We start from the raw sequence: 27,529 nt of genomic DNA on the forward strand, positions 1-27,529 counted from the left end.
ACTTTGACTATGCTTTAAAAAATATTTTTAAGTACTTAAGGTGTCTAGGTGTTTTTTTTAGAAATTTTATTTTAATCAAAATAGATTCTTTAGTGAATAAACCTATTTCTTAATTTAAAATTATTTTGATATTTACTTAAGGGATAAGTAAAATACACCAATGTAATTCTAAATTTTATCTACTTTTTGATGCAACGTTATTAAAGATTCAAGTCAAAAAAGCTTGTGCTTACTAACTAAATTAAGATATTAATTTTGGGTTGATAAAAACACCTTTTTACTTTTAATAGGCGAAACCCTTGCTGAATTATTTAAATGCCAATTACTTTAAAGCTAATCAAATTCTTAATTTGTGTCTCATTTTATTGAAAAGTTTCGGTGTAGCCTAAATAGTCGTCTAAATCACGACATTCGCAGTCAGTGGGAGACATACTAACATCAAATTGCTGTCAATGACTTGAGGACAGGACTCGTGTCTTTCTTTTTTGCTTTTCTTACCTGGTGTCTTAGAAATTCAGCTATGGAACATGAAAGGAAATTACCATTTAACAAAGCGAAGCATAAACAAGTCGTGCGTTATATGCAATGAATATTCGATTAGCCAAAAGAGTTTCAGACCAATCGATTTTTAGAGGTGTAAGACAGCAAGAGGCTAACAATTGAATACAAATTAATATATTAATTGCCAACGCTGCCGAATTGGGAACAGTGTATTTTGCATATTTTATTGTTAAACTTTATTCATTCCTTTTTATTAAAGATATGGTTTCGTGGGAAAATATTGATAAAGAATAATAAAATTATACTTGCGTTCGAAACAAAACAAATAAAAAGTGATTATCTTTTTAATACATATTTAATCTTAAAAATGAAATGTTATAAGACTGGAAAGGAAGTCTAAATTTATTGAATGTTGATAATATTTTTTTTGGTTTTTTATGTTGTCTATAACTTAAATTAACAACAATTTTTCGGGTAAAACAAATATGAGAAATTTGTGGGACAAACATATATTAAGAGAAAACATATTCACATAATATAAGCAAAAAGTAGCCCTAAAACAAGAAGTGATGAGTCATTTGACCATTTGGTTACCCATGTATCAACTCATAGTTAAAAACTTCGGTTTGCTCTTTGAACTTTCAACAGTCGCGTGGCTCAGGAACGAGTCATTCAGTTGCACTTTTGGGTGACTCAAACACGTCGGGTCCTATCGGGAGTCAGCTTGAATATTAACTAGGGAAAAAAGGTAAAAGATTGTTCTAGCCCGCATCGAAATGTTTTGGGTACGACACTCGACTTGGCGGAAGTCAGGCAGTCAGTCAGTCAGGCACGCGCTGAGATCGAGGCTTTTGATTTAGCCGATCGGTACTAGATCTGACCATATAATTGCTGGAAGTAGCGGGAGTTTAGGAAAGTACCCCTTTCCTAGAACACTCTGCAAATTCTGGTGTTGAAATGGAGTAATAGCAAAATGTTTTTTTTTATTATTATTAAGTGTCAATTTACTGGTGTTATAAATTGTTTGCTTAAGGATCTCAAAAAATCTGTAATCGTTTAATTCAAGAAAGGCAGTAGATTTTGAATTTTTATTCATTTTATTTATTTATATATTTATTTATTTGTTTTATATATACTTTTTTTTTAAATTAGACGCATTTATATATATTATTTGACTAAGAAAGTTAGAAACCTTTGCGGACCATTTCCAGTTAAAATTTTTAAGTCTGGGCTCTGAAGACAAATACATAGATTCTTATATTTTTATTTTAAAATGATTAAATATATGAACAACAAATATTTAAAAAATCAAAAAGGAGTGAAACGTGCAAGACAGAAATCAAAAAATAATTTCTTTCTGTGTAAAACGGTTTTGCTCCACTTTGCTTGAATACCATTAGAGCCTTCCCTCGTTTTTCCCTATTATTTTGGCCCAGAGCAATCCCACGCCTATAAAACGTAAGCGAGACCCCAGCACGAGTCAAATGTCGTATTTCATTAGACTCAACTCATGTTAACGCAGCGGTGTCTTGGGTCCTCGATATCCCCCACAGCCGATTTGAAACCAATATCCCAGGCCAGCGCCAATAGAATTGTAAACACATCGGACAAATGCGCCTACAAGAAAATAAAAAGGAGCGCGCGAGGCGGGAAAATCCAGAATTGAATTACATGAAAATGCTCGATGCGTTTGCGGAAAGGAAATCGTACAAACTGGTCATGAAAAATGCATCACTTGACCGGCCGCAGACCATAAAACGTTTTCAGCCAGACGACGGCGACGACAACTTGGCCAGAACTTGGTTACAACTTGGCTTATGAACTGCGGCTTAGACTGCCTTTTTGTGGCTTTGCCTAGGAGACTGATCCTGTTCCCGGCCGGGTGATGAAAATGTACGACTTTGGCTCGAGGCGCTAAGTGAGCTTACAGAAAATATTTCACTTTTTATGGCGATGCGGATGGGTTAGGGTATGTCTAGCGTTTTGGGGGTGATTGTTGGCTTTTATGAAATAAAGTTGGTTAATACAAACTAATGTTTTATTAATTTTGAAATTACAATGAACTTTCATTTTTATTTTTTTTGTATTTTTATTATTAGTAATTGTGTTGTCATTCAAGGTTTTATATTTTACGGTTTATATCAAGTCTTTATTATTATTATTATTATTTTTAAGTTGATTTCAAAAATTTTTTACAAGGGACTAAGATTTTTTTAATAATAATAAAATAGCTTTTGATTTTGCATAGTAAGTAGATTTTCCTTTAGAATATTTTGGAAAGAATTTTAGTATCTGTCATGCTTGTAAAAAAATAAAACGGTTACAACATAAAAGTCAATAAATCATTCCACCTTTTTTTTATCAAAATATATTAATGAAAAATACAGGGAATTGAGAATTCTTGCCGACCTTTTACCATCTCATTCTTCTTATTTAGTTACAGTTCCACACACACCCAAGGAGAGCGAGAGAGAGATACTTGAGCAGACGCCCCGGGGTCACCTGGATCTTGGGACTTGGCCAAGACAATCCTCAAATCCTCAATCCTCAATTCTCAGTGCTCAAAGCCTGGCCAACGATGACGACGACGACGCTGGCGGTGACGACGACCAGCCGTCTAGGTGGTGCTAGCCTTTTGCCCTGGTTGCTGGTGGTTGTGCTGGTGCCGGCCCCGGCCCACTCTGAAATCAATCGATTCGACATTATTATTAATTTTTCATAACTTCTGCGGCGGCCAGAGCATTATGGCGCCCTGAAACCCCATCTCCACGGCCATGTGAAACTAATCTATTTGTGCGGCAAAAGGGCCGCCTGCCTAGTCGAATGCCAAGCGAGGGGCTCATCCGCATCCTCAAGACGGGGATGGTGCACTAAGAAAATGGAATGTATATCTATGAACAAAAATGTTTACAAGCATGTATTTTTAATCCTTTAAAGTTCTTCTTAAAAATAGCTGTATAGGGCGATTTAATAATATTTTTTAAGGAGTCTTTATGTACATGTAATAGATGTAATTAAGAAAATCGAAAGTTTTAAAAATAAAATATTTATAAATTATAATTAGTTAGCACCTGCTTTTAGTTTTTAAAACGTATTTATAGTTGCAACTTACAATGTTCTTAATATATATTTAATATGAAAACTTAAATATTTCGCTATTTTGAAAGACTTTTTTTTAATTCTATACCAAGCTTCTATAACATTTTATGCAAAAAATGATTTCAAATTTCGATCGATCTTATAGAAATCATTGTTTAATACGTAGTTAAATTTTCTGAGGCATAATAGACTTTTAGTTTTTCTTACTGTACTAGAGGCTGGCGAGTGGCCTGCGAAGCGTGTTATCTGCTATCGCTGCGCTTTGATCTTTCACCGCTTCTGCTTTGCATAATAAATTCGCTATCGATGAAAACTAACTTGCAACCCGATGCGCAGGGCGGGGATTTCCCGGCAATTTGTTTGCCTTTTGGCCATCGGCCGTTTAATTCGATTGCCAGGGCGATTTCGGCTTCGCCTTAACCATTTTATTACAATAGCATAATTTTTTACTATGCTTAATGAGTTCTGCTTTGATTAGTTTTTCACATTGTTGTTGTCTGGGATCGCCATCCTTTTCGGATCCCGCCCTCCTTCGATACTCGCTGGCGGCGAAATTGATGTTTGTTGGGTGTTCAGACGCGGTTGGATACTCGCTTTTAGCCAAGGCGAAAAGGCAGTTTAATGACTTCAGCTGGTCTCAGATTTCATGTTGTTAGCATTACTTATTGAAATGTTTTAATTTAGCAATTGACTTTTATACGGGCCGGCGGCAAACGGCAATCATGTGGCTATATTGATTTGATAATTAGAATTTAACAAGGTTCTTATACAATGTACTTGGCTTAGTCTTGCGCATTCTGTAATAATTTATATATACAAATTTTTAAATAGGTATTTTACTTCTTTATTTTTTTTTTTTATTTTACCTTCTTATATTCTCTTATTATTTTTTAAACAATTTGTTGACTTGTGCATTTTATAAATAAGGTATTTAGGCTACAAAATACCTTAAATTAAAATATTATATTTAAGACGGAGAAGATAAAACAAATTATTTAAAAAAAACTTAACATTAACTTAACCATTTTACAGTAAGTAATATTGGAATTGTCTAGCTTTGGAAACAATATTTGTTTTAATTCAAGTTTCCTGTCTGAAACGGCTTACAATAAAAGAAAGCAGTGTTACGATTCTGAAGCTTTCTTGCCAAAAGCTCTTGACGAAAATATGAGTACGAACAGCTTTCCTTCATAAGTTTAGTAAGCTGAACTGCTTGCGAACTGCTTGAGCCCGCGCACTTTAAAACCAAATAATTTTAACTCTTAAATCAATAAGTCTGGCAAATCTATTATTTATCAATATTTTATCGCTTAAATTTCGTCGTAAATTTAATTGACAAGCAATCTGTATGTTGCTAAGCAATTTGTAGTATATAAATCATTTTAAAAATATATGAATAAATACATGTGCACGATAAACAACTAATGCGTCGTTTAACAAGATCTTTATTATAAAGCTGTTAAAAAGATTCTATTTATAGCTAGCTCTGATTCATTTGCAGCTTAATACGTAATTGTATAAATTCACCATTAAAAAATTTATAAAGTACCGCCACTAATGAATGAAGTGTTAGTCTTTACAGTCTTACCTATATCTATTAAAATCCAATTATAAAATTAAAAAAATATTAACACATTTTTAAAAAAAAGCTAATATAAATTATGGCCAGAAAAATACATTTTTATAAATTAAAACACGTTATAAGGCTAATCACTGTTTTGTTATTATAAATATATATTTTAAATTTTGCTTTTTTCAACAGTTTTCTCAACTAAAGTATGAATGAAAATACATAATCTTTTGTGAGCTGTTTTGTTGCCAGATGTCTTATAGCAGGTGCGTACTTTGGTTTTCACTACCAACACGTTATCAAATTGTCGGTATCAGCGAGTATTATATGTACATATGTTGATCCACTGGCGGCCATCGGCTTTGGCCCACACGCATTGTGTTTTTCAGCATTTTGCTCCCTATAACGAGGCGCGTGGCTGGCTTTTATTACCTCCCGTTTCACCCTCTGCATTTAGAGCAGTGCCTATATTAAATGCAAATATTTATATGCAAAGTAACTCAATGGCGTATTTTTGGCAAGTTTTCGCGGTTATATCGAAGAAGCCTTGACATTGAGCATGTGTGGGGAACAACAAAAGCAAAGTATGGAGGAGAAAGAATAATTATAAAAGGCACAAAGGAAAAAGGAAAAAAAGGAAAAACTTAACTTTGTATACCCTATATATTGTATTAAAATAGGTGCTAAACATTTTTGTTTAATTGTTTTACTTTATGCCATTTTGATGCAATTAATAAATGCGGCTTCGATTTTAATATTAATAACAATATTGAAGTATATTTGAAGGGTATATACAAAGTCTGATGCATGCCGTATAAAAAACACTACACTGAGTGCCGTGCGGTCGGCGCATGTTACTGTTATTGTTATTGTTACTTACACATCCGCATCGAATACGCTTGCACAAACACACACTCACACTCGAATAAGATTCTCTGATATTGCTAAAAATAAAACATCTCCCTTAGCGTCGTATCAAATGATAACCGATTTTATGCCGAGTAATTGTGTTCCTTAGAAATTCAGAGACAAAAACCAACCCAAACCGTATTATTTTTGGCAAGCACGATCGCTTACACCAAACAAAATGTGTTGACAGAAAAAATGTGTTAACGTTACAATTATTAAACAGAGATTCGAATTTCAATTTGCGGCTTCCAATGATAAATCTGGTTTATTTTTAACTTTTATTTATATTGGCGCCGTAAATAGATAAGGTGCAAATCGAGACGATTAGGTAATCTACATATATGAAAACACAAGTGAAATATCAGTTGAAATATTACTCGTTGGGTAGGTATTCATTTAATTTAATCTCTGGATCATAATCTTTATACCACATTGGTAAATTTAGATTAAAATGCATAATCTAAGGTCTTGATTAAAAATGTCTTGGTATGTGAACTTTTCAATATGATATTTGGAATAATTATTTTCATAATATATAGGTATTTAACGAAGTAAAATCTTTTTGAATATTTAAAAGTATTTTCTTAAATGCAAAGGCGATAAGAACATGCCGAAATTGACTGACATAAAACTGCATAGTCTCAACTTTGAATGGGCGATTATACGACCTTGTTTTGAATGTACAGATTATTTTGGCATTAGGTTATTTTCGTCCCTAGCTAATCAGACGAAAATACGTGCGACGAAAGCTTGCTCTTTGGGCTAAATTTGGCATTAGATTTGATTACGCACTTTATTTTACAGACGGCTCTTTAGGGTGGACAGCCCGATGTTACGAGTATGTTTATGGAACTCTTTCGTTGACGCAAGAACGAGACCACGCCCCTTCGCTTTATGGCAATTAAATGACACTTTGGCAACGGATTAAAGGTCGTCGGGTGGTAAAATTTGTGGGCGGTGAAAATGCAAATGGCCAGACATGTGCGTGCTGCCTTTATGGTCTTGTTTCTTTTGTTTTACGCGACGTACACGTGTCGGCAATTGAAATAGAAATGCGGCTACGGCCCAGACACCAACGAGCCCATTAAAATCACACATAAAGAACATGGTAAAATCAGGGGATGAGGTTTCAAACGGGAGGTTCCAACATCCGACGTCTCATGTGTTATGCTAATTTCTCTTTTATTGTTCGCTGCTTCCATCTTTGTCGGCAGCAGACGATTAAAACCAAACAGGAAATCAGCCGACGCTCCCCGTTTACCGTTAGTGTCGCAGGCAGCGGGAAAAGCCAAAGGCCATTGAATTGCCTTTTCGTTACGACAACGACGAGAAAGGCCGGGCGAAAATATATTTTCAGCGACAGTAGGACCTTGAGAGGACAACTCAATACGTACTAATTCAGTTAGGACCTTCACGAGTCAAATCAAACAAGATAAATGGTAACTAAGCTTGTTGCGTTACCATCATATCATTAAAAAAGAAAATGATATTGTATTAAAATCTAATTAGAATATTCTGGAACTTTAAATACATATCTCATTAGTTTAGCAATAGTATAAGTAATAAATGCTCTGCCTACAATGTTTTTATCCAATGGGTTACGGTTTAAGAATTTTGACTGTATAAATATATAGACACCCGTCAGCGCAAGTACAACTCATCGAATCACACAGGCAGAGCAGAAGAAGAGGAAGCAAAAGCAATCGGCCGTAACAAAATTTCCGACACGTGCGACAAAATTGCCTTTCATTTGGGGTGGAGAAAGTGTTGGGTGGTGGGGAAAGGCCCGAGGGCCCGGATTTAGGCAACCAGAAAGGCACGACCAAAACAAACCCGACCCAAACACAGAAACCCACCCTTGGGGTTCCCTATTTTCTGGCAGTGTGCCTCAACATTGTTGCGGCAACATTTTTCCACTGATTCAGTAGCGTTGGCGACTTTTTAACGAATGTGTGTCAACAATTTTGGACTATTCCTATAAATAGTTTTATTTTGATGGATGCTTGAGGATGAGTATGTGCAAATAACAGCTTTTGCTTGGGCCCATTTTTTTATTGGTGCTGTATTTGCAGATACAGTAAGCGATTGTGTTTTGAAGATTAATTTGCGTACAAAAGTCAAGTTTTTAATTAGTGACTAATCAGTTTAAACGTACTTTATAAGTTTGTCAAAAAGTGTAATTTTAAGGAACGTTTGAAAAATGTACATTTTTGTTTTAAAATTATTAAAATATCAGAATAAATTTCCTAAGTTGAGGAATTATAGGAAAACTCTCTCAACAAAAATATTAATAAAAAATATAAGCAAATATTTTCCAAAGGATAAAATATATGTTATACTTTAATAAGTTTGTTTTTGATTAAGGTATATATATTTTTATATTAATAAATACAAATGGTACAAACATTATTACTTATGATTAATATTATTTCTTTAGTACAATATTATATGAGAGAAAAAATGGTACATAAATAAATACTTATGATTATTATTATTCTGTTAATTTATAAATTTCTTTAGAACTATATTATAAAAAAGAAAAAACGGTACAATAATGCTACTTTTTATTTTATTATTCTGTTAATTTAAAATTATTACTATATTATATATCTTCTAATAACTTTTACTATTCTGTTAATTACATAAATATTTTATTATAGTTTTGGAACATAGAAATGCTCCCTACAGACAAGGACTTTTTTTTTTGGTTTTTTAAATGTTTTAAAAATATATTCCGACCGTGTTGCGTCACTTTTGTGGGGTGTACATATGCAGCGACTGCCGGCTGAGCTGCCATTAAAACGTCGCTCGTTCGACGGACCGCGTTCATTCTGCTCTGGGCGGTCGAGGCGTTCGCAACTCGAGAGCTTTGAATTTCGCACCGAGCCCGAGCGCTTACGTATTTCGCCGTCGGATTCATATTCGCGTATTTCGTATATCCGTGTTTGTTGTTTGGCAGCGCGTGTGTGTCACTGTGTGTGTCTGTGTGAGAGGCAAAGTGTAGCCGTGTGTGTGCGACGGCCACACGCGCAACGAAAGCGAAAGTTTTGTTTGGCGCGCGTGTTGCCATTGGCGTCTGTGAATTTGCAAACACACACGTTCCCCACCCAGAATAGATTAAATGTGTGTGAAAACAAATAAAAAAGAAATACGTAGAAAAAAGATAATGCTCATTACTCCCAATGAGGGTGCATTAAATTAAGGGAACCTAGAGCTAAAGAAACACGACATCAACATCGTTGCTGCAAAAACCCGGTAAGTCGGCGGAGCTCGAGGAAAGGTTGGCCATAAATCTCCCGGCATTAGCATTAGCATTTGTGTGCCACACGTGCGGCGTGAAATAACAATAATAAAAAAAAACAGAAAATTGCACTTGACAGCCGACTTCCGATGCTGAAAGCTCTCCTTCCAACTAGAGAGGCTGCCTGTGTTTTCCTTCTTCCCCCCTGAGAACACACTGTTTTTTCGTGTCTGCCTCTCACCTTCTGAAGGACGAATTTAGGTCAGGAGTCGTGGGCCTTATCACATGACTCATTCCATGGCCTTTGGCCTTTCCGCGACTCTGACAGCAGTTGCAATTGCATTACAGCGAGGTCACATGGCGTATGCGCAATATTGATTTTTTGAACTCACTAAATGTGACTCTTAAGGCTCGAACTTTAAAAGAAAATAATAAAGGAAGAACCAAAACTTTGGTCTCGTAAGTCATCAATAAGTAAATTATTTACCCGTAAATTTAAAGCAAAATACACAGAAAAAACAATATTGGTTAAATTAAATGCGAAAATACTTTATTTGCTAAAAAATGTACAATGTTAAAAAACCTTGCTGTGAGATCAAAAATAAGAATTAATAATTTCTCTCTTTTATATGTTTGAGACATTTTAGTTGTCTGTACATTTTATGAACATGCCTTCGAAATCCGCTGGGGAAAACTAAAGAACATAAAGTTCTAAAAAAATGTTATGACTTAACAAATGTTTTGCCATAATTTATTTACTCTTGGCTTCCAGTCGCACTACAATTTATTTAAAAACACATGAAGAAAAGCTAAAGAAAACCAAACCATTACATGAATGTGTTTTAAAAGCACTTTGTTGATTTCTTCTCCGGCGATTTCTAAGAACTAAGTTATTAAAGTACTTCCTTCCCTTACATAAATAGTTTTTGTTTTTTCTTTGACCTTAGTTGAAAGTCTAAGCGTGTGAAACATTCTTAGAATGAACACAAAGTAAACATAGACAATGTCTTTTTCGACTAAATTGAGAAGTTGGGGAATATTTTGCCAGCTGCCTTTTACGGCGGTCTAAAAACAAGCTCCGCTAAAGTAAATCAAGCTGTGACTCCCACAATTGACATCTGTTTGTTTATTTACTTATTGTTAAACCAATGCATTTGTTTAACTTGGGCTTAAGAATTTTGCATAAATTTGTAGTAATAAAGCGGTGCGTTTCAAGAAGAATTTTGTGTTAATAATTTTTGTATTATTATGTGCATTAATAATAATAGCTTAAAAATGTTCTAAATTTTATATTTTTTATAATTTTACAATTAATATCAAGAACAAAGCTCACTACGAAAGATTTTACAATCATAAGATTGTGTAGCCCTTTTATACTAAATAGTTTAGATAGTTTCATATTTTAGAGTTGCCTTGCCTAGTATTTTTTTAGCTAAAATTATTGGTTTATTTGGCCATCGGTTCATTGCCACTAGTGTCGCAACATATTTCGGTCCTTAAGGTAACAGGAAGTGGCCATAAGCCAACGTGGACATTAAACAGGTACCGAGACCATATCTATATCTACGATAGGTAACTCTTGCGCGTGTCCGGGGTCCGCTCCATTTTTGACACCATATGACGCCCATTATCGTAGATTTATCATTTTTGCTCGAACGCGCGCGTTCCGCATTACAACAACACACGAAGCTGGAAAAAAAAAATAGGAACAAAATGTGAGACCCATCCGATATATAAATATAAGCAAACAGCAACACGGGCAGGGGCAAAAAAAGGCAAAGTATACGAAGCTGATATGCGGATCGTCAGCTTTGGCCCCAAATGCGGAGAAAAGAGAGCGCGCGCAGCTCGAACGGCGCAACACGTGCGTCGTTAATTCAATAAAAAAATATACACAAAAAAATAATAAATAATAGCAGCGAAAAAAATAAGAAGAACAAGAGCACACACAAACACTCGAACGTTTTCTCTAGGCCACTGGGCGTGTGGGAAGGACAGAGATAGTGCTATAGCATAAAAGTTCATTAACGGCATGTGAGCTTTCCTCCGTGTGTTTGTGTGCTGTGTGTGTCCATTGTTTTTGTGCGGCTCTCTCGTGGCTTGTGTTTTAGATTAAAGGGAGAGCGACTTTTATCTCTCTCCTGCACACAAACCTAAGTGCACGGCGAGAAAATGTGTCAAAAAGTTTCGAAAACAAGTTGGAAAACCTGGTTAAAGCTATAAGTAATTAGGGAAATTCCAAAAAAATTGAATAATGTTCCATCGAAACTTGTGATCTGAAAAATTCTATCTTTCTTGATTTTAATTTATTTGGAATACTATGATAGGTTTGTTTTAATTTTTCACAAATGCTTAAATATATTCTTATTGTTCAATTATCTTTTGCATTAAGTTGACTATAAACTTACAGTTGTTCCTTCATCATTATGAAGCTAGTGGTAAAGATTATTTTGTTAAGATCTTCAGTATACAATTTTAGTTAATATTATTTAATATTCTTAAGTAAAGCAATAATTCAATGAATTTAAGTTAAACAATTTGAAAAATTCCTATTTTGTTCCCATTTTTGTCTGTGTGGATTACAAGTTGATGGTTTTCATTTGGGTTTGTGCCCTTGTCTAGTCGGTGTGCTCGTGTCTATGAAATTATCGCCAAGTGGACTACGACTACCCCTCACTGCCGACTGCGCTTGAATGACAAAGTCTCTTTGTTTTTGTGTGTGTTTTTTCGACGATAATTTATGCAGGCAAAATTAATTCTCTTTTTCGCTTGGCTTTTGGTCATGTCGTTTGCCATCTGTCTGTGTTTGGTCGCACGTGTTCGGAGATTTGCGCTTGTGTGCGTGGATACCCCCCGAATCATTTTTAAGTGTAACATCTGAAAATACTAACGGCTTCTGTGAGCCCCATAAATGCCAAAAGTGAAACACGAGACGCAGCTCTAATAATAAAAAATTGCCTAATTTCCTATGGTATAATTAATTCGGCTAATGGCTTATTAAGGGGATAACTCTGTGGGATCCATAGAGATTAATTCAAATCCGCTGGCATAATTTAACCGTTTCCGGTAGGAACTTAATGTTTATTAATAGAAAAGATTCTGTGTGGTATGTGCATATAAACAGACAACCTAATTTAACTGAGTCCCTTGGAATTTATTATTAACCAAAAGTTTACCCAATGGTAAACCAAATTTTTTGGTTAACAATTTGAATTTCCCATGATTACCGGTAGCTAGGTGACATACTTTTGTTATTTCTGTCGCTCAGTTACCAACGTGACAGAAAGTTAAATTCAACACTCACCAAGGATTAACGAGCAAGAGTGATGAAAAGGTTTTATTGCTCATAGAAACAACAATTTAACAAACTAAAATATGAACTTTTAAAATAACTTGTTAAACAATTTTAGCTTCACAAAATTCAAGTAAAATAAACATTTAATTTTGAGCTAAACTTAAACATTAATATTTTAACAAAAACATTGCTTTTTAAAATTATTAAACTTTATTTATGCATGATACATTTTCAAGCTGAAATTTGTTTTATTTTCAGTTTGGAATAATGTTGAAGTCTTAATAATGGATTAATAAGAGCAGCCATATTTTATTTTCAATTACAGAACTATGTAAATTATTTTGTGACCCTTTGAACTGCCCTACAACAGCTGTTTGCACTTGGCCAACACGCTGGCCGGCAAATGGGCAAACCCTTGCTTCTTTACCGAGCCATGTATGTTGCTAATTGCTGACCCAATAAGGAGAGACACACGACGCTTTAATAAATATAAATGAAACCGTAAATGAGTGCACGCGCCATTATTTGTGTGAGGAAATACTTGTTTCAGGAAAATTAAACCGACTCTCCCCATCCCATATATATGTCTATATTTATTTCCCTCCTATAAACGAGCCACACGTGCGGCTAAGACAAGCAATATGCGCTCAATGGTTGCTGGCATCTATTGTCTTTCCTTCTCCCGTTTCGCTATATATATTTTTTTTGCTCGTTTTATGACCACATTAGCGAATTATATTTCACTGCCGTTCAAAGCGTAAAGACAGAGACTAGGCAGACATAAATTAAACAAAGGCGGGGATAGAGGTTCGGGGGTTTGGACAACACGCGCCGCTTCTGGTTTCTTGAGGCCATTTCCCTTGTTTTGTTTTTTTGGGGATGTCCCTCGGCCGACAACTGTCAGTGAACTGTTTTGGCTAGTCTTTGTAATGCCAACTTGAGGTCACACCGGTCGGTGGTTTTCAAAATGAGTTGAATTCTGACATACTCATTGGCAAAAATAGCGTAAGTCTACATATAAGCCACGAGCGCATAATTTTCAATTGTCTATTTGTTTTAAACTAATGTCTTACTCGGTTGATTTAAGCTTTTGTTTTCAAATTGTAATCGTAGAACAAAATGGATCCCCCTACTTGAATATTGTGTTTGAATAATTTTTAATTAAAAAGGTTATCTTTTGATAAACCAGTTAGATAATATCTTTCAATTACCTCATGACTTTTTATTAATTGCCAACAGATTTTGGAATATTTGATAACACAATTTTTTATTTCGGGCTTAGGATGCAGAATAATTTATGATCTGACTCAAACTGAGGTTAACTACCCATAGTGACTCATTGTTTATTATAACAGTGTGATAATTAATTGGGCTTAATTTGTTTCCCGTAATATTGAAATATTAAACGATGATTATTGCTTATCAGCGGAAAACTATTTAGTATTAATACAGTTAATTTTATTTGGGTTACCTATAATTGAGTTTGCTTCATAAACCATTCCGAGGGCTTCACATAGTAAAAAAAGCAATGAATAGGCGAAAATATATAAATGCATTATTAATAAATGAGCTTGAAACCTATATTTCTTATAATAATATAAGTGCTGACTTGCGTGGCATTTAATAAATATTTTCTTGGCGTCAATAGGTATACGCTCTGTTGCCTGGCACATCGAGAAACTCGTGCCGCAAATGTCATTAATTAATGGTAATTGTTGCGCTTAACATTTTTATGACGCGCCAATGAAACGAGTCAAACTGAAATATTGCAGACAAAATGTCAAACACTCAAATTCTCTTGAAAGCGAAAATTTATGTTCGCAAATCATTAAATTCATGCAAAATCGAAGAATGCAATAAACGGGCTCTGTTTTGTTCTACCCACGGTCCAATTAGCCATCACAATCGAAACCAATAAAAGGTGAACAATAAAATCGGAGATATTCCGGACAGACAACTGAAATTCGAAACACTATCTCAGCCTTTTTACGCACGACCTGTATCAATCACATTTATGCTGTAAGTCTTTTGCGGATCTGGTTTCGCATTCTGGGCTTTAGAATCGAAATTTTATTAATGCTTTAGTCATTCGGACATTTAGCTAATTAGGTTGTTGATTAATATACGTTGAACTAAGAAGCGGAACAGAAAACAAAAGTCTTAATGTCTTTTCTCTGTCAGAAATATAAATGCAAATATTTTTTATATAGTTTGATGGATATCATCACAGTGTTCTTACCAGACTTAAGGGATTTAAATTTGTTATAAATTTAAAATTAAATTTTGCATTATTTAATAATAAAAATGAGCCCTTCGGGGCTAAATGTGTACCGAAAATATTTAAATTTAAAGTCAAAATATTTGGATTAACTATGATTTTTCTTTGGGTGTTGGGTGCTGATAATTTAGTAGTCCTCACTATTGCAAATGGAACCCGTCAGACAAAGTCTGTTTTATTGTCTGTTTCTCAAAATGTTGGTGTGGTTCCGAATCGTTGTTTTATGTCAGTCGTTTCTTGTTTTTTTGATTGAGTTCCTGTTATCGAGAAGTCATAATTTGCCACTCGTGTACCTCATTTATTGTTTTCGTCTTTTATTTGCTTTCTTTGCTTGCATCGTCATTTTTTATCGCCACTTTCGGCGGCTTCAATGGGGTTACCGAAATTTCATCATCTGTTTACTGAGAATGCCAATTTTTTATTCTCTTCTAGAACGCTTTTACCAAGTATACTTCTACTATATTTCTGCACCCCTTCCCACCGAAATGGTGACAAGCCCGCTTTTGATACGTTTTTTTTCCAACTCTTACCGTATCTATACAAAATTATGACGCATTTTGTTCCTTTTTGGCTGATTTTTAGATTGTTTAGTTTCTGTTGTTACTGTTGCTGTCTGACTCTCCGGCGCATGTGTTGAGATTAGAAAAAAATTAACACTTTGATGACTTGACCACGGGCCAACTGATCAATTTTGCTCTGAAAGAAAGCAAGTAAACAAAAATTCAAATGCTTAGACCAAAATACTCTAATAAGTTTATTTCGTAATACGGTTGTGAATTAATAGAAACTTTGAAATGTTTGTTTTGTTTGTTTCGAATCTGTATTGTACTATTTTTAAACTCAATTTAATAAATATTTTATTTTTTTTGTTAGATGTTGTACATTTTTACAAAGTAGGGTATATAAGCTAATAAATACAAAACTCTTGTGCAAACATAGTTCATGTAAACAACAAGTGTAAGAAACAGTCATAGAGTACACATGCTGCGGAAAGTTTTATTCGTGTAAATAGATGAGATTTCTGTTTGCACGCGGCGTCTTTAAAATGAGCGGCGCGTGTAAAGTTGTGAGATAAGGTCAAAAATTAATGGAATTCCCCATGGAGATAAGACTAACAATAGGCCACGGGCGTGACTGTAATTATAAAGGAAAGGGAAATTTAATACAAGGCACTGCCTTGGGAAAATATTAAGTATACGCCCCGTAGGAAATTGAATATTATTACCTGTGAGCCCGGGTAACGCACTTCTAAGATATGTATGCTGTTCAACAGCCATATCATTATTTAGGGTATTAATATTTCAAGTACTCTTTTAGCTAATGCTTTGACTGAAACATGATGGAAGTAAACATTTAGAAAAACGAGACCCCAGTGCAATTTAAAACGCTTCCCGAGCATACATACAAGAGACAAACACGTCGGTTTAAGCTCAGTCAAATTGGTATTTATATGTTCTCGTGCACACCGAAAAATGCAAACCCTTTTGTGCAGAATTACGATTACATTTGTTTGTTACTTAAAAGATTTATAACTACAGACCTTGGGAATAACATTGAAAAGACGCTTGTAACTCTGGCAATTTAAATAAATCACTGATGTATGAGGATTGCCTCCCATTTTTGGTTCAGTTTTTCTCGGTGTACTCATGTCTGTTCTGATGTCTGAGGGAGTGCCGCTTCTCATGTGAACAATGAGGGACATTGTAGTGCCCGCAGCGTTTAGTGTAACGCATGACAAAATAAACTTTAAAATGGCAACGCCTTTTGCAGACTCGAACACACGTTCCTGTACATAAAATACAGAAAACAAGTTCCTTGAACTCTAATTTCTTGTCGGATAAGTTGACAATGTTCAGCTGGGTCTTGTCTTTGTGATGTAGCCGCCGGTCACAACAGTCTGCCACAACAATGCCCCAACAAATTCCAAAACAAAATGACAATATCAAATTTCCCTTCCGTTCCGGTGGCGTGTGAAAAGTCATTGGCATAAGCAGATTTCTTTGTTTTGTTTTTTTTTTCGTGCTTTGACAGCTGACAACTGTGCGTGTGCTTTCTTTTGTTTTATTTTTTCTTAGTTTTTTTTTTGTGGCGTGTCATGTTGAACAATTATTGGCTAATTTGTAGTCACGCAGCGGGAAATCTCATCAAAGTTGCTTGATTGACTTGACCTCTAACCACCAGGTGGCAGAGCAACAGGTGTCTGTGATGAAACGTGTCTTAAATTGTTGCCTCCGTTTGAGCCTTAAATCTGCTCTATGCTTTAAGCTCTGTACATTTCCTTTCCTCATAGCTTTTTCCCAGGAAGGTGTCCATTTTCTCTTGGTTTTCCCTTGTCACATCCCCTACCCATTTTTGGTTTAGACCCGCACGCGCCGCATTAAATTTGCCACTGGGGCAATTCGTTGAGGCTTAGTATTTGTTACGCACATTTCGGTCTTTTGTTACAGACATTCCCTCGTCTTCGCTTAAGGGACAAATGAGCACGAAAGTTGCACTAAGAGATTAGTATTACAGTATCCATTCCATTTGTTTATTATTAGAAATGTTTACCGAATAACAATTAAATATATACAAAATCTTATATGCCAAAATTACATTTTTAAAACAAAGAAATATTAAAATGTCTCGTAAATTATTCAAATATTTGGTTTTACGTTAAAAAAACGGCCTAGTTAAGCACAAAGGGAGTACAAAAAATATAGTAATCTGAGATCACTTGTAAACGCATACTTTTGGTACTATACCCAAGAGATTTAAAATCACTGAAAAATTTTTGTGGGTCTAAAAGTGAGTTTTTTTTTCTCAATGAACTGAGCAATCTCCTCATTTCGGATCAGCCTCAGAGGTTTTAACTATCGAATGACGGATAAGGCATAAATAATGAAAAGTAATTTCAGCGCATATTGGCACATTGACATCGACCTGAAATCCAGTAGACGGGGACGGGGACGAAGGGCTGAAAAGCGTCTTAACCGCCCACAAGTATTTCAAGTATTGCGGACAGGGACAATTGGGTCTCGGGACAGGTTGGTAAAATGCCGACAAGGGCCGCAAACATTTCATCATCGTCGCGAGCGCTTTTACCAAATGTAATTACACTCAAGAGATACACGTGCCGCCAACAGTCCGTCGTTTTTGGGCGTGTTTCAATTTGAATTTGAGTGCCGACAGGCGGGGCTCATCTCCTCTCCTCTCATCTCATCTCCTGACAGCCAAGAACACTTGAGAAAATTTCGCGTGCCCGCCAAAATGCCTTCCCATCAATATTGTGCGGCCACCCCCGCAAAACTCACTTTAAGTATGTTTACCTTTGCCGATGGATGCTCGTTAGCCAGGACTTGCAGCCCACCTAATGAGCTTCGGTTGGCGGCTGCGTCATCTTAAATTCCGTTTTGTTACCAGCCAAGGCTGCTCTAAAATGTCAACTCGGATATTCGTTGCGAATCGGATTTAGTTGGCTGGCACATTGAACTTTGGACCTCTGCAGCCTAAAAGTATATTGTTTGGCCCGAGTGATTTATGTAGTTTTAATGGACTAGTCGACCTGATCCGGGGGATAAAGTTTATTTAGTGAAATGGATTTGGAGGGGATTGAATAAACATTTGGAGTGGATTAATGAAAAATCGTCTAAGGAATCAGGAAAACTTCAATCGAAATTTTAGTTAAAATTTGTAAGATTCTAAGAGTCTTCCATAATTAATTTGTATAAAATATAACAATAACATTTTTATATATTTTACCCTTGTGGGTATCTTAAAATCTTATAAATTTAGAAATGAATATTTTTATAGCTGACAAAATATTAAAACATAAGCTTTTGTATAACATGGTTTGCGTTCAAAGTTGATTGTGAAGTGGATTTACTTATAACATTCAAATTTTATAAGTTTTCATGCAAAATAAATTCTTGAAATGCTTTTCCCATGACTAGGTCCATTTAAACAGATTGCCTTCAGGAGTTTACCGTCCATATTTCTTGGAATTCCCTCGCAATCACTGTATAAAGCGAATAATATGATGCTAGCAAACTTCCGGTCCCAATTCTTATCGCGAAATAAACCAAATTTACGACCCCACCATATCCTGCCTTTGCCCAATGCTTACAAAATGTAGTCAGTATTCTGAATAAGAGTCGCTGAAAAATGCGAATCACAGTAAAATGGATTTAAGTTAAACGAACTCGAAAGAATTCCTTTTATTTGAATTTGATTATTTCATTTTATTTCGTTTACTGACCGGCGCGTGCAGCTGGCCGGCTTAATTATGCACTGAAACGTTTAATCAATTAATCAATGTGGCGGCTAATTAATTTGTGCTTTTATTCACGTTTGCTTTCAGTCTGAATAAACGCTGCCAAAACCGAAAGACGCTTCAATGGCGCCCACCATATGTTCGGAGAAAAAACAGCTGGCGGAAACGAGGCGACATCATGGCGTGGCCACAGCCGCCATATCATCCTCAGCCGCAGCCACAGAATCCCCGTCCTCATCAGCCAGATCCACATCTGCAACTACTGCCACACAAGCCAGCTCGGTGCTCAACTATGGTGAGTCAACACAGGGAATGGCAGTAACATGCAGTTAGAGAATTAAGAGCAGTTTATATTATAAAAAATCATTTACAATTAATTTAACATTCACAAATTTCAAAAAAATATTAATCGTTTGCATCTTATTTAGGTTCAAAATTGATTAAAATCGTCATTTTTTAAGTTTAACATATTTGAAATTTGTTTTTTTTAAAACCCTACTACATCTAATCCAGAATCTTTTCCAAAGGCATTTGGCTCAGTGCCAGCGAAATGTGGTGGGCGCACGCGGCGTATACGTAACAATGCCGTACATATCCATTACAATCTCCGCCTTGTCTAATTTTTATTTTTGTTACCCCTTATTGTCAGAATCCCCCGCTGATTTGTTGCTCTTGTGACTGTTACTGCTTACGTTTGCCATTCGCCCAGTTTCCAATTGCTTTGCTCACGCTACTCGGTCATGTTTAATTAATTTTGTAAACTCGGCCACCCACCTCTGGGATCTGTGCTCTGCATTCTGTGTTCTGGGCCCTGAACACTGTCCTCGTTTGCCACTTCCTCATTGGCGTAACACACATATGTGTGGTTCGACTGGGGAACTCAAATGCACGTGCCCTGGTGGATGGGCTCGCATCGGGTTCTTCACGTGTTGGCCTCCGGTGTTTTATTGCTGCTAATAATGCCGCCGATGTTGCTCCATGAAAGGCACGCGAGTTTGGGGTTATGCCACAACAATTTGCGTCAGCAATTGGCTCCAGCTGCTCTTCCGCCTGCTTGGCTGTTGGGTAAGACGGACTCGGCTCGTAAATCTGGCTGACACATTTATATAAGCGATCTAATGCCGCATGACTGCCACCTAAAATAGAACTGGATGTGGGCTACGTGGGGAAGGGTTCGAGGGGCAATCGTGCAGGGAAGTCAAGATATCAAGTATCTTATTTGAAAATTCCTTATTTAAGTGGTTGTATATTTTAAAAGTAAATATAGAATAAGGCTTATTATTGTTTGTAAAGTGGAGCACGTTCTTGCGATTTTAACTATATTGATATGCCTTTAAATAGGCAGTGTTTTCAAGACTTTTACTTCTTACAAATAGCGCACAATTGGTGCAGTTAATATTCAAGCCACTCTTTATGTTCAATAAATTTAAATATTTTACAAAATTAATATTTTGTGCAATTTAGCTATTTAGTCATGGATTTTATTTTTCTAAATATGTCAAAGCCTTGAATAATGTAGGTAAGGGTATAAGTTAAGTGAAGACTTGTTTCAAAGGGATTAAATTCTCCAAGAGTAGTATGAAATTATTTGAATTAAGAAAAAGTAGGTATATGAGGCGCGAGTCAAAGAATAGTGTCATTTTATTTTGGATGTGCTTATTATTATTGTGCCAGCCTTATAATAATAATTCGAAATATTTTCCTAATAAGAACTAGCAAGTAAGTAGGTTATACTAAATTTAAGAAGAATCGTTTAAGAGCGTCAACTTACTAGAAAATTTCTTACAGCCCCATCAAATGATGCTCAATGACAACTCATTAGCCAAGTGAAATCGTACGAACATTTACCTAGATATTTTCCAAGAAATATTTCACAAGCACACGAAACCAGGGGCGTCGGCCAAGGGGCTTCCACATAAGTGTGTGTCATAACCTCCAGCGTTGTTTTTGCTGCTGTGCCACTTTTGCCGGGGCTTTATTTACATGTTTTGCACATTTGCTCCGCTTGCTTTTAGCCAAGTTTGCTTTTTTTTCATATAGCTGCTGACTTTATTGGTGCCATTTTCAATGTGAATTCATTGAAAGCAGTGATGTTGTTGCTTTCGTTGTAGCCTTTTTATTTGTGCTCGTTGCTGCCTGCTAATTTGCAGCAATACATAAAAATAAACCGAAAGAAATACACCGACACACGTCTAAAATAAAAATGGGTGTGACGAGGCCACGTGCGAGCCACCTTACGATTTCCCCCCTCTTGACTGCTTTCTCTTGAGAGGCGTTGGTAGAAGTAGGCGTGGTCAGGGGGTTGGAATGTTGGCCAATGCCCTCGCACTCTGCCATTATTTAAGGTATTTAAAATTTTGTTTTCAAGCATCACCGGTGACTAATTCAGCGAGAACGAAACGAGGCACGTGCAGTCGCACTGCGATGACGAGGCTACATTCAGCACAGCGAAAAATATCACATTAATTCTCAAGAGCACTTGCAAAAATATTAGATACTTTTTATTTTTAGTCAATTTATATTATAGAAGTCACTTATCTTAGGGAATTACAGTGTCTTACTAATGCATAGTGGCGTGCATCTTGAACAGATAATATCAAAAGTAATTATAAACAATTATATAACTGAATTATTTACATTGGAACTTACGGCCAACTTAAAAGAAAATGCTAATAGGAAATAAGTTATTTAATAAAACAAAACTTACATACTTGCAGCTTATTTTTAAAAGTCGTCAACTAGTTTTCTCTAGATAATTTAAGAATGGCATTTTTGCCCCTGTGCAGCAACTGTGAAATGCAATTCCAAGTCCGAACAACCATCACTGAATTAGAAAAGCGCATACAAGTGCATGTGCCTTGGTTTGGCAACGATAAGAAAGCTGCAAGAACATGTGTATATGGGTTGCATAATAACATGGGCAGAGGAAACAGTCAGGTGAACATTTACGTGTGTTTATGGGAGATGAATGCACATTTCAAGAACACGGGGTACGGACACGGTTTTTTTTTGGGCGTATCGGGTCGTATACTTTAATTTTCTAAAAGAAAATACACGTACGTAAACTAAAGAAAGAGTCTCCCTTTTTGTAATGCCTAAATAAGTTTATATATTGTGTTTAGCTTATTTGTTTTGTAGCTTGCCTTTTAATCTCAGTAAGTTCAATTACCCTTAAACATATACACAACAAAACTAAAGCACAAAAAAGATACACCGTTTTTGTTCAGTAATGGAGTCAGACGAAGTAAAAAGTGTGGATGGAATGCCCGATTGCGCCAAGATGCGATTAAACGAGATAGATCCAATAACACGCACTTTGAAATGCGTAATAAGCGATCTGGAGATCTTTGATGTTGACGATGAGGTCAGCTTCTCATATGTCGAAGAGAAGGAGGAGGAGTCTTATGAGACCTCCGAAATGGTTACAGATGATGCAGATCAGGTTGTTCACGATATTGACTGTCTGATCCGACAGATTGAACTTATGCAGCTAGCCATCAAGAGGCGTCAGATTATGCAGAGTAGCGAAAAGGTCAGTGAAGGTCAGCCTGAAGAACAACCGAAGGTGACCCTGACCAAGTGCCAAATGAATTGCAAGGAGTTGGAAACTCAGGAAAAGGACTCTGAAACACAGGCCAAATCTGCACTCAAAAAGGAAAAGTTTCTTCCGCTGAGCGGCAAGGAATTACTGGAAGCAAGGAGCCTTCGCCAAGCCCACCATTGCATTCAATTGGAAATAGACGAAGTGATCTGTAGATATCGACAGTTCCGCGAAATCATACCACAAATGCGTGATAAATTTCTCAGCATGGAACTCCAACTGCAGGACCTGAGCTCCAAGACTCTTGAGCACATCGCTTGGACCCATGATGTGGGCAAGGAGTTGAAGGTATGCAAGGAAAGGAACACATTCCTCATCAACGCCAAGTTGTCCAAGCAGGAGGCAATCAAAACAGCCAAGGTACATGTCGCCCGATTCTTTAAAAAGAATGATGCCTATCTTAACAAAAATCGCCTGAGGCGGGAAATATTTGACTTCAGCGAGGAGGTGAATGACCTTGTTGTTTATATGGGTGAGCTGCACAAAGTACTGAAACGAAATTTGGCTCTACTCGGCACGCCACGCATGAAGCAACTGGAAAGATCAACGGAATTTCTAGTTTCTATTGCCCAATCAGCAAGCCTCTCCGATACGTTCTCGGATTCGCGAAAACAGTTTGAAGCCTACGAGATGAACTAGAATTCACTTTGAGGGAATTACCAATATAATTTAATATTCGTAGCGAATCATTGTCTTGCTGATAATAAAATTTAAACGTATTCTTGGCACTAGAAAAATAAACACAAGAAATGTAACAGTAACAGCAGGACGCCCTTTAAATCAAATTCCAATGCAAAGAGCATACATATATGTTTGGAAATTAATTAAAAACACTGTATTCCGTATATTCCAGCACCTTTCCCAATGACTTTCTACCGTATCCGTCATTAAATGGTCGTCGCCTTTGCCTTCGCCTTCGCTGAGTTACTCTCACGTTTCGCTGCACTGGGGCAGTGGTGCAACGTAAGCTCTATTTGCCCAACGGGTGCTGAAAACAGAGTGCATTCGGTTTCGTCACGATCCAAGCACACCCTGCAGTGCCATGTGAATTTGCGGCGTTAGCTTCGAGGCGGCGCGTCATGACCCTGACCATAGACAAAGTCGCGGAAACGCCGATTGCACTCATTTCTGTAGGGGAGATGTAGGGGATATAAATGCACTCGGACAAGTCGATATTGGACTTTAACACTTGTTCTAGAAAATTTAACATTAAAAAGCTTTAACTATTTAGGCAAAAAGTAAAAACCTTTGTATTATATTACAGATATTAACATATATCGTGCTTGTGTTTTTTTTGCAAATTTGAGAATATATATTTTTATATTCAAGGTATGAAATTTTAAAGAATGCAAAAACTAAAATTTCTCGGAATATGTTATATTAAATGGAATTTTTTTATGAGGATTAAACAAGGGATGTTAAAGAATGCAAGCATTACAATTTCTTGGAAAATATTTTGGTAAAAAGAAAAATTTCAAGAAACCTATTTCTGTTCTGCTATAAATGAGTGCACATTTTTGGCAGTGTTTTGCTTTTCGTGCCTTCCAACAGCTGATGGCTGCAAATGAGCGTTGCGATTGCGATTCGACGCGAAACGCGTTGTCGTCGCCGGAACGCTTAACCCTGGTGCTGGTCACGTTTTTTGCCCACACGCGATGCCCACATTTTAGTACTAGAAACCCACACAGATACCGAGACATTGGAATAAATTGGCCTTTGGTTGACAACCGACTGATAATCGTAGCACTTGACCACTCAACGGCATCATGGGTGTGTTAAAATGTTGTGATTACCAGGAAATGAGTTCAATTTTAGACAGCAAATTTTTAATAAATAATATGGTTACATCGTTGTACAATTTGGAACTGTTAATGTTCAATTATTATATTATTTTAAGAAACCCCTTTTCTTCCTAAACATTTAATTAATCTCTGTAAAAATTGATTGCTTAAAAAAATATAAGATTATTATAAGTTATGCTTAATTTATTAAAAATCGTTTTAAGATTATAAAAAATTGTTTGAATCATTATTAAAAAATACTTTTAAAAATTTTCAACGTTAGTATAAATAATACTGAGTCACTGTAAGACCTTCCATCTGTTCCTTTGTTGACGACTTTTTTGTTCACTTCTTCATTGCAGTGGCCAAGGGTTCGATGAACTCATCAAGTCGTCGTCGCCCGGTGAGATTGCAGCGTAGAATGCCGCACACCATGGCCCGTGTGGCATTCTCCTCGACGGACACCAGCAGCGGCGTGGAAACGGAGGTGGAGATGGAGATGGACTCCGAGCAGCGGATGCAGCTGGACGAGGACAGCTACTCGGCAGCCAGAATTCAGTTCCAGCAGCAACAGCAACCACATTCCAGCAGCGACAGCAACATCAAGACAGTATTACAGCCGACAACGACCAGTCGATATAGTAGCAAACACAACCGATCGGCGGCGGCCAAACACTGTGAGGGGGTGCCAATTCGAATGGAGGACGAGGACGGTGACAGCGGGTACGAGTACAGCCAGGATGCGATAAAGGAGCATCATCTGTACCATCAGAACAGCGATGGCCTGCTGTCCATTGCCATCAAGACCATCAAACTGGTGCAGCGCAACAAACTGCTGCAGAAGCGACTGGCGCAACTGCAGCTGGAGACCTCGGAGTTTATTGCCTCGGTGCTGGCCAATCCGGAAAACCGCCAGTTCCGCGAGAAAATCACGCCCAAGGCCGAGGCCAAGGTCAGCAACATGCTGTTGCGCCACTAGGCAGGCGGTTTTCTTTTTGATCTGGAAAAAAACTGAAAAACTACAGCCCCATTTCTGGACGGGAGAGAGAGTGATTAGTTTTGAATACTTATTGCAATTCCATAAACATTTTATTTTATCGAAATTTGAATGATCTAAAGCAACAAGTCGGCTTTGCAACATGTTGCTGCAACATTTTAAGTCGCGCAAAAATACTATTGCCTACTTATAAGCTGCCCGTGTAAAATGTGCTTAAACATGTAAAATGTTTGTAAAATAGAAGGTGTTTAGATATGAAAAAATATTCTTTAGAGAAATATAGTTTAGCTGACTATATTTTTTCATTTATATGCAAAAATATTTCCAAAAATCATTAGATCCTCTATAAAAAAAAATATAAACCTTCTTTTTCTCACGTCCAGGGAACCCATTTTTCGAGGGCTTAGTTTTGAAGAATTCGTACTGATTAACTTTACAAAAAATGCATCAAAGTTTAACAATTTAAATATACAACATAAACCAGAAATCGCTATGCTAACGTTTACAAAAAGAAAATATTTATATGAATTCAAAAAGTCCAAAAGTGTATCTGTAGTCGTTAAGTACATTCTATGTTTTACAGTTTCTACACTCGATAATTAATTTATAATAAATCTACCTACTACTTATATCTAAAAACACCAGGCATAATCAATGGAACCCTATGACGCTTTTTGCTTTATACAACAAATAGTTATAGTGAAACTTGATTGGCTTGCAGAGCAAATGGCTTTAACAATAAAATACGTAATTGATTTTCGGTATTAGTACATTAACCGATATATTTCAATGAATATGCCTAAGTATATGGAAATATAAAATGCAAAGAAGCAAGGCAAATCAAAGCAAAGCAAAACCAAAACATAATCTAATTCAAAAGCAAATCTTTTCAATTCTAAAGCTTTTAATCAACTCAACTAAGCTGGTATTTTCCCCTTACTTATCTAAAAGGATATCAAATCATCAAACTCACCACAGTTTTCATCAATAAAATTAGTGACAAATTAAACATACTGAGTGTTTACTTATTCCATCTTTGGGGTTTCTTGACTTGTACGCAGCACGAAATAAAGCAAACAAGTCATGGCCAAGTGGGTACGAGTACTTTGGTCGTGTCAATAACACCCAATCAAAGCGTTCAAAGACCGTCTCGGCCTGCACAGATTTGACATGGAGTCTGTCATCAAATCGGTCACGATAGCATGGATGTTCTGAAAAACGCTAACCAAATGAAAGGTAAAATAAAAGGGTAAAAACTTAGATATATGCACAAATGTTACGTAATAAAATGTTTAACAACTTTAGCTATAAAAGCCAGAATACTTTATTTGTTTTACATTGATTTATAAATTGTATTTCCTTGTATTTTAATATTTTTTTGCATTTCCATAACTTTGTTTTTTATAATGTGACATATTTGGTTATTGAAATAAAAGATTTTCGGAACAGCCCACTGATTGCCGGCTGTAATGCATATCCATGCAATGCCAAAGTAAAATTATTCAGCAATTGTTTCAAGTTCATTCATTTAAGTCGGGCCTCCTTAGCCTGGCTTAGACCTTTTGAGTGTCATTCGGCGTTTGAGTTTTGATTATGATGGTGGTACACCCTTGTCTGCACGTCGGCTTAGCCTCCTCTTTATTTTCCACCACACACTTGACACTCAAAGAAGTACTCGGCTCAATTTCAGCCGTCAGATGCGTAATCATAATTTGACCAAAACGCTTGTGACGTTGGTCAATCATCGTGCTGCGCTTATGGCATTGTGGGTGCTCCATCGCCGGGGCTATTATTATTGTTAGTTTACAGGCATTATATTGTTTTATTGGGTTTTTTACGCACTCTGGTCACGTCTTCATCTGTTTGAGACACGTGATTTATGGGGCACAAGTACTGAGCGACCCGGCCCACTTGACACTGAAGAGGTTTTATTACCCGCCCGGCAAACGGTGCAGAAACCGTTGATTTGTGTTTGTTTTGATGCCGTGATTTGGATTTGGATTCG

General features: G+C 36.4%; 2 protein-coding genes across 3 annotated transcripts; both read left to right on the top strand.

The window, feature by feature from the left end:
* The first annotated feature begins 8,898 nt into the window (after nt 1–8,898).
* On the top strand, nt 8,899–26,533 carry LOC128264072 (uncharacterized). Of its 2 annotated transcripts, none has more exons than XM_052999379.1 (3): nt 8,899–9,334; nt 19,233–19,440; nt 24,890–26,533. In XM_052999379.1, exons 2-3 carry the CDS (start codon nt 19,269–19,271, stop codon nt 25,504–25,506), a joined length of 789 nt encoding a protein of 262 aa, XP_052855339.1. In that variant the 5' UTR covers nt 8,899–9,334; nt 19,233–19,268; the 3' UTR covers nt 25,507–26,533. The 2 variants fall into 2 exon arrangements, with proteins under 2 accessions (XP_052855339.1, XP_052855346.1); XM_052999386.1 differs by lacking the exon at nt 8,899–9,334 and adding an exon at nt 17,812–17,919.
* On the top strand, nt 22,231–23,949 carry LOC128264065 (uncharacterized). Its single transcript, XM_052999366.1, has one exon. The coding sequence runs from the start codon at nt 22,375–22,377 to the stop codon at nt 23,383–23,385; it is 1,011 nt and encodes a 336-aa protein (XP_052855326.1). The 5' UTR covers nt 22,231–22,374; the 3' UTR covers nt 23,386–23,949.
* Nucleotides 26,534–27,529: the final 996 nt, after the last annotated feature.

This window comes from Drosophila gunungcola, chromosome 3R (genome assembly GCF_025200985.1).
Source record: "Drosophila gunungcola strain Sukarami chromosome 3R, Dgunungcola_SK_2, whole genome shotgun sequence".
Classification (NCBI taxonomy): Eukaryota; Metazoa; Arthropoda; class Insecta; order Diptera; family Drosophilidae; genus Drosophila; species Drosophila gunungcola.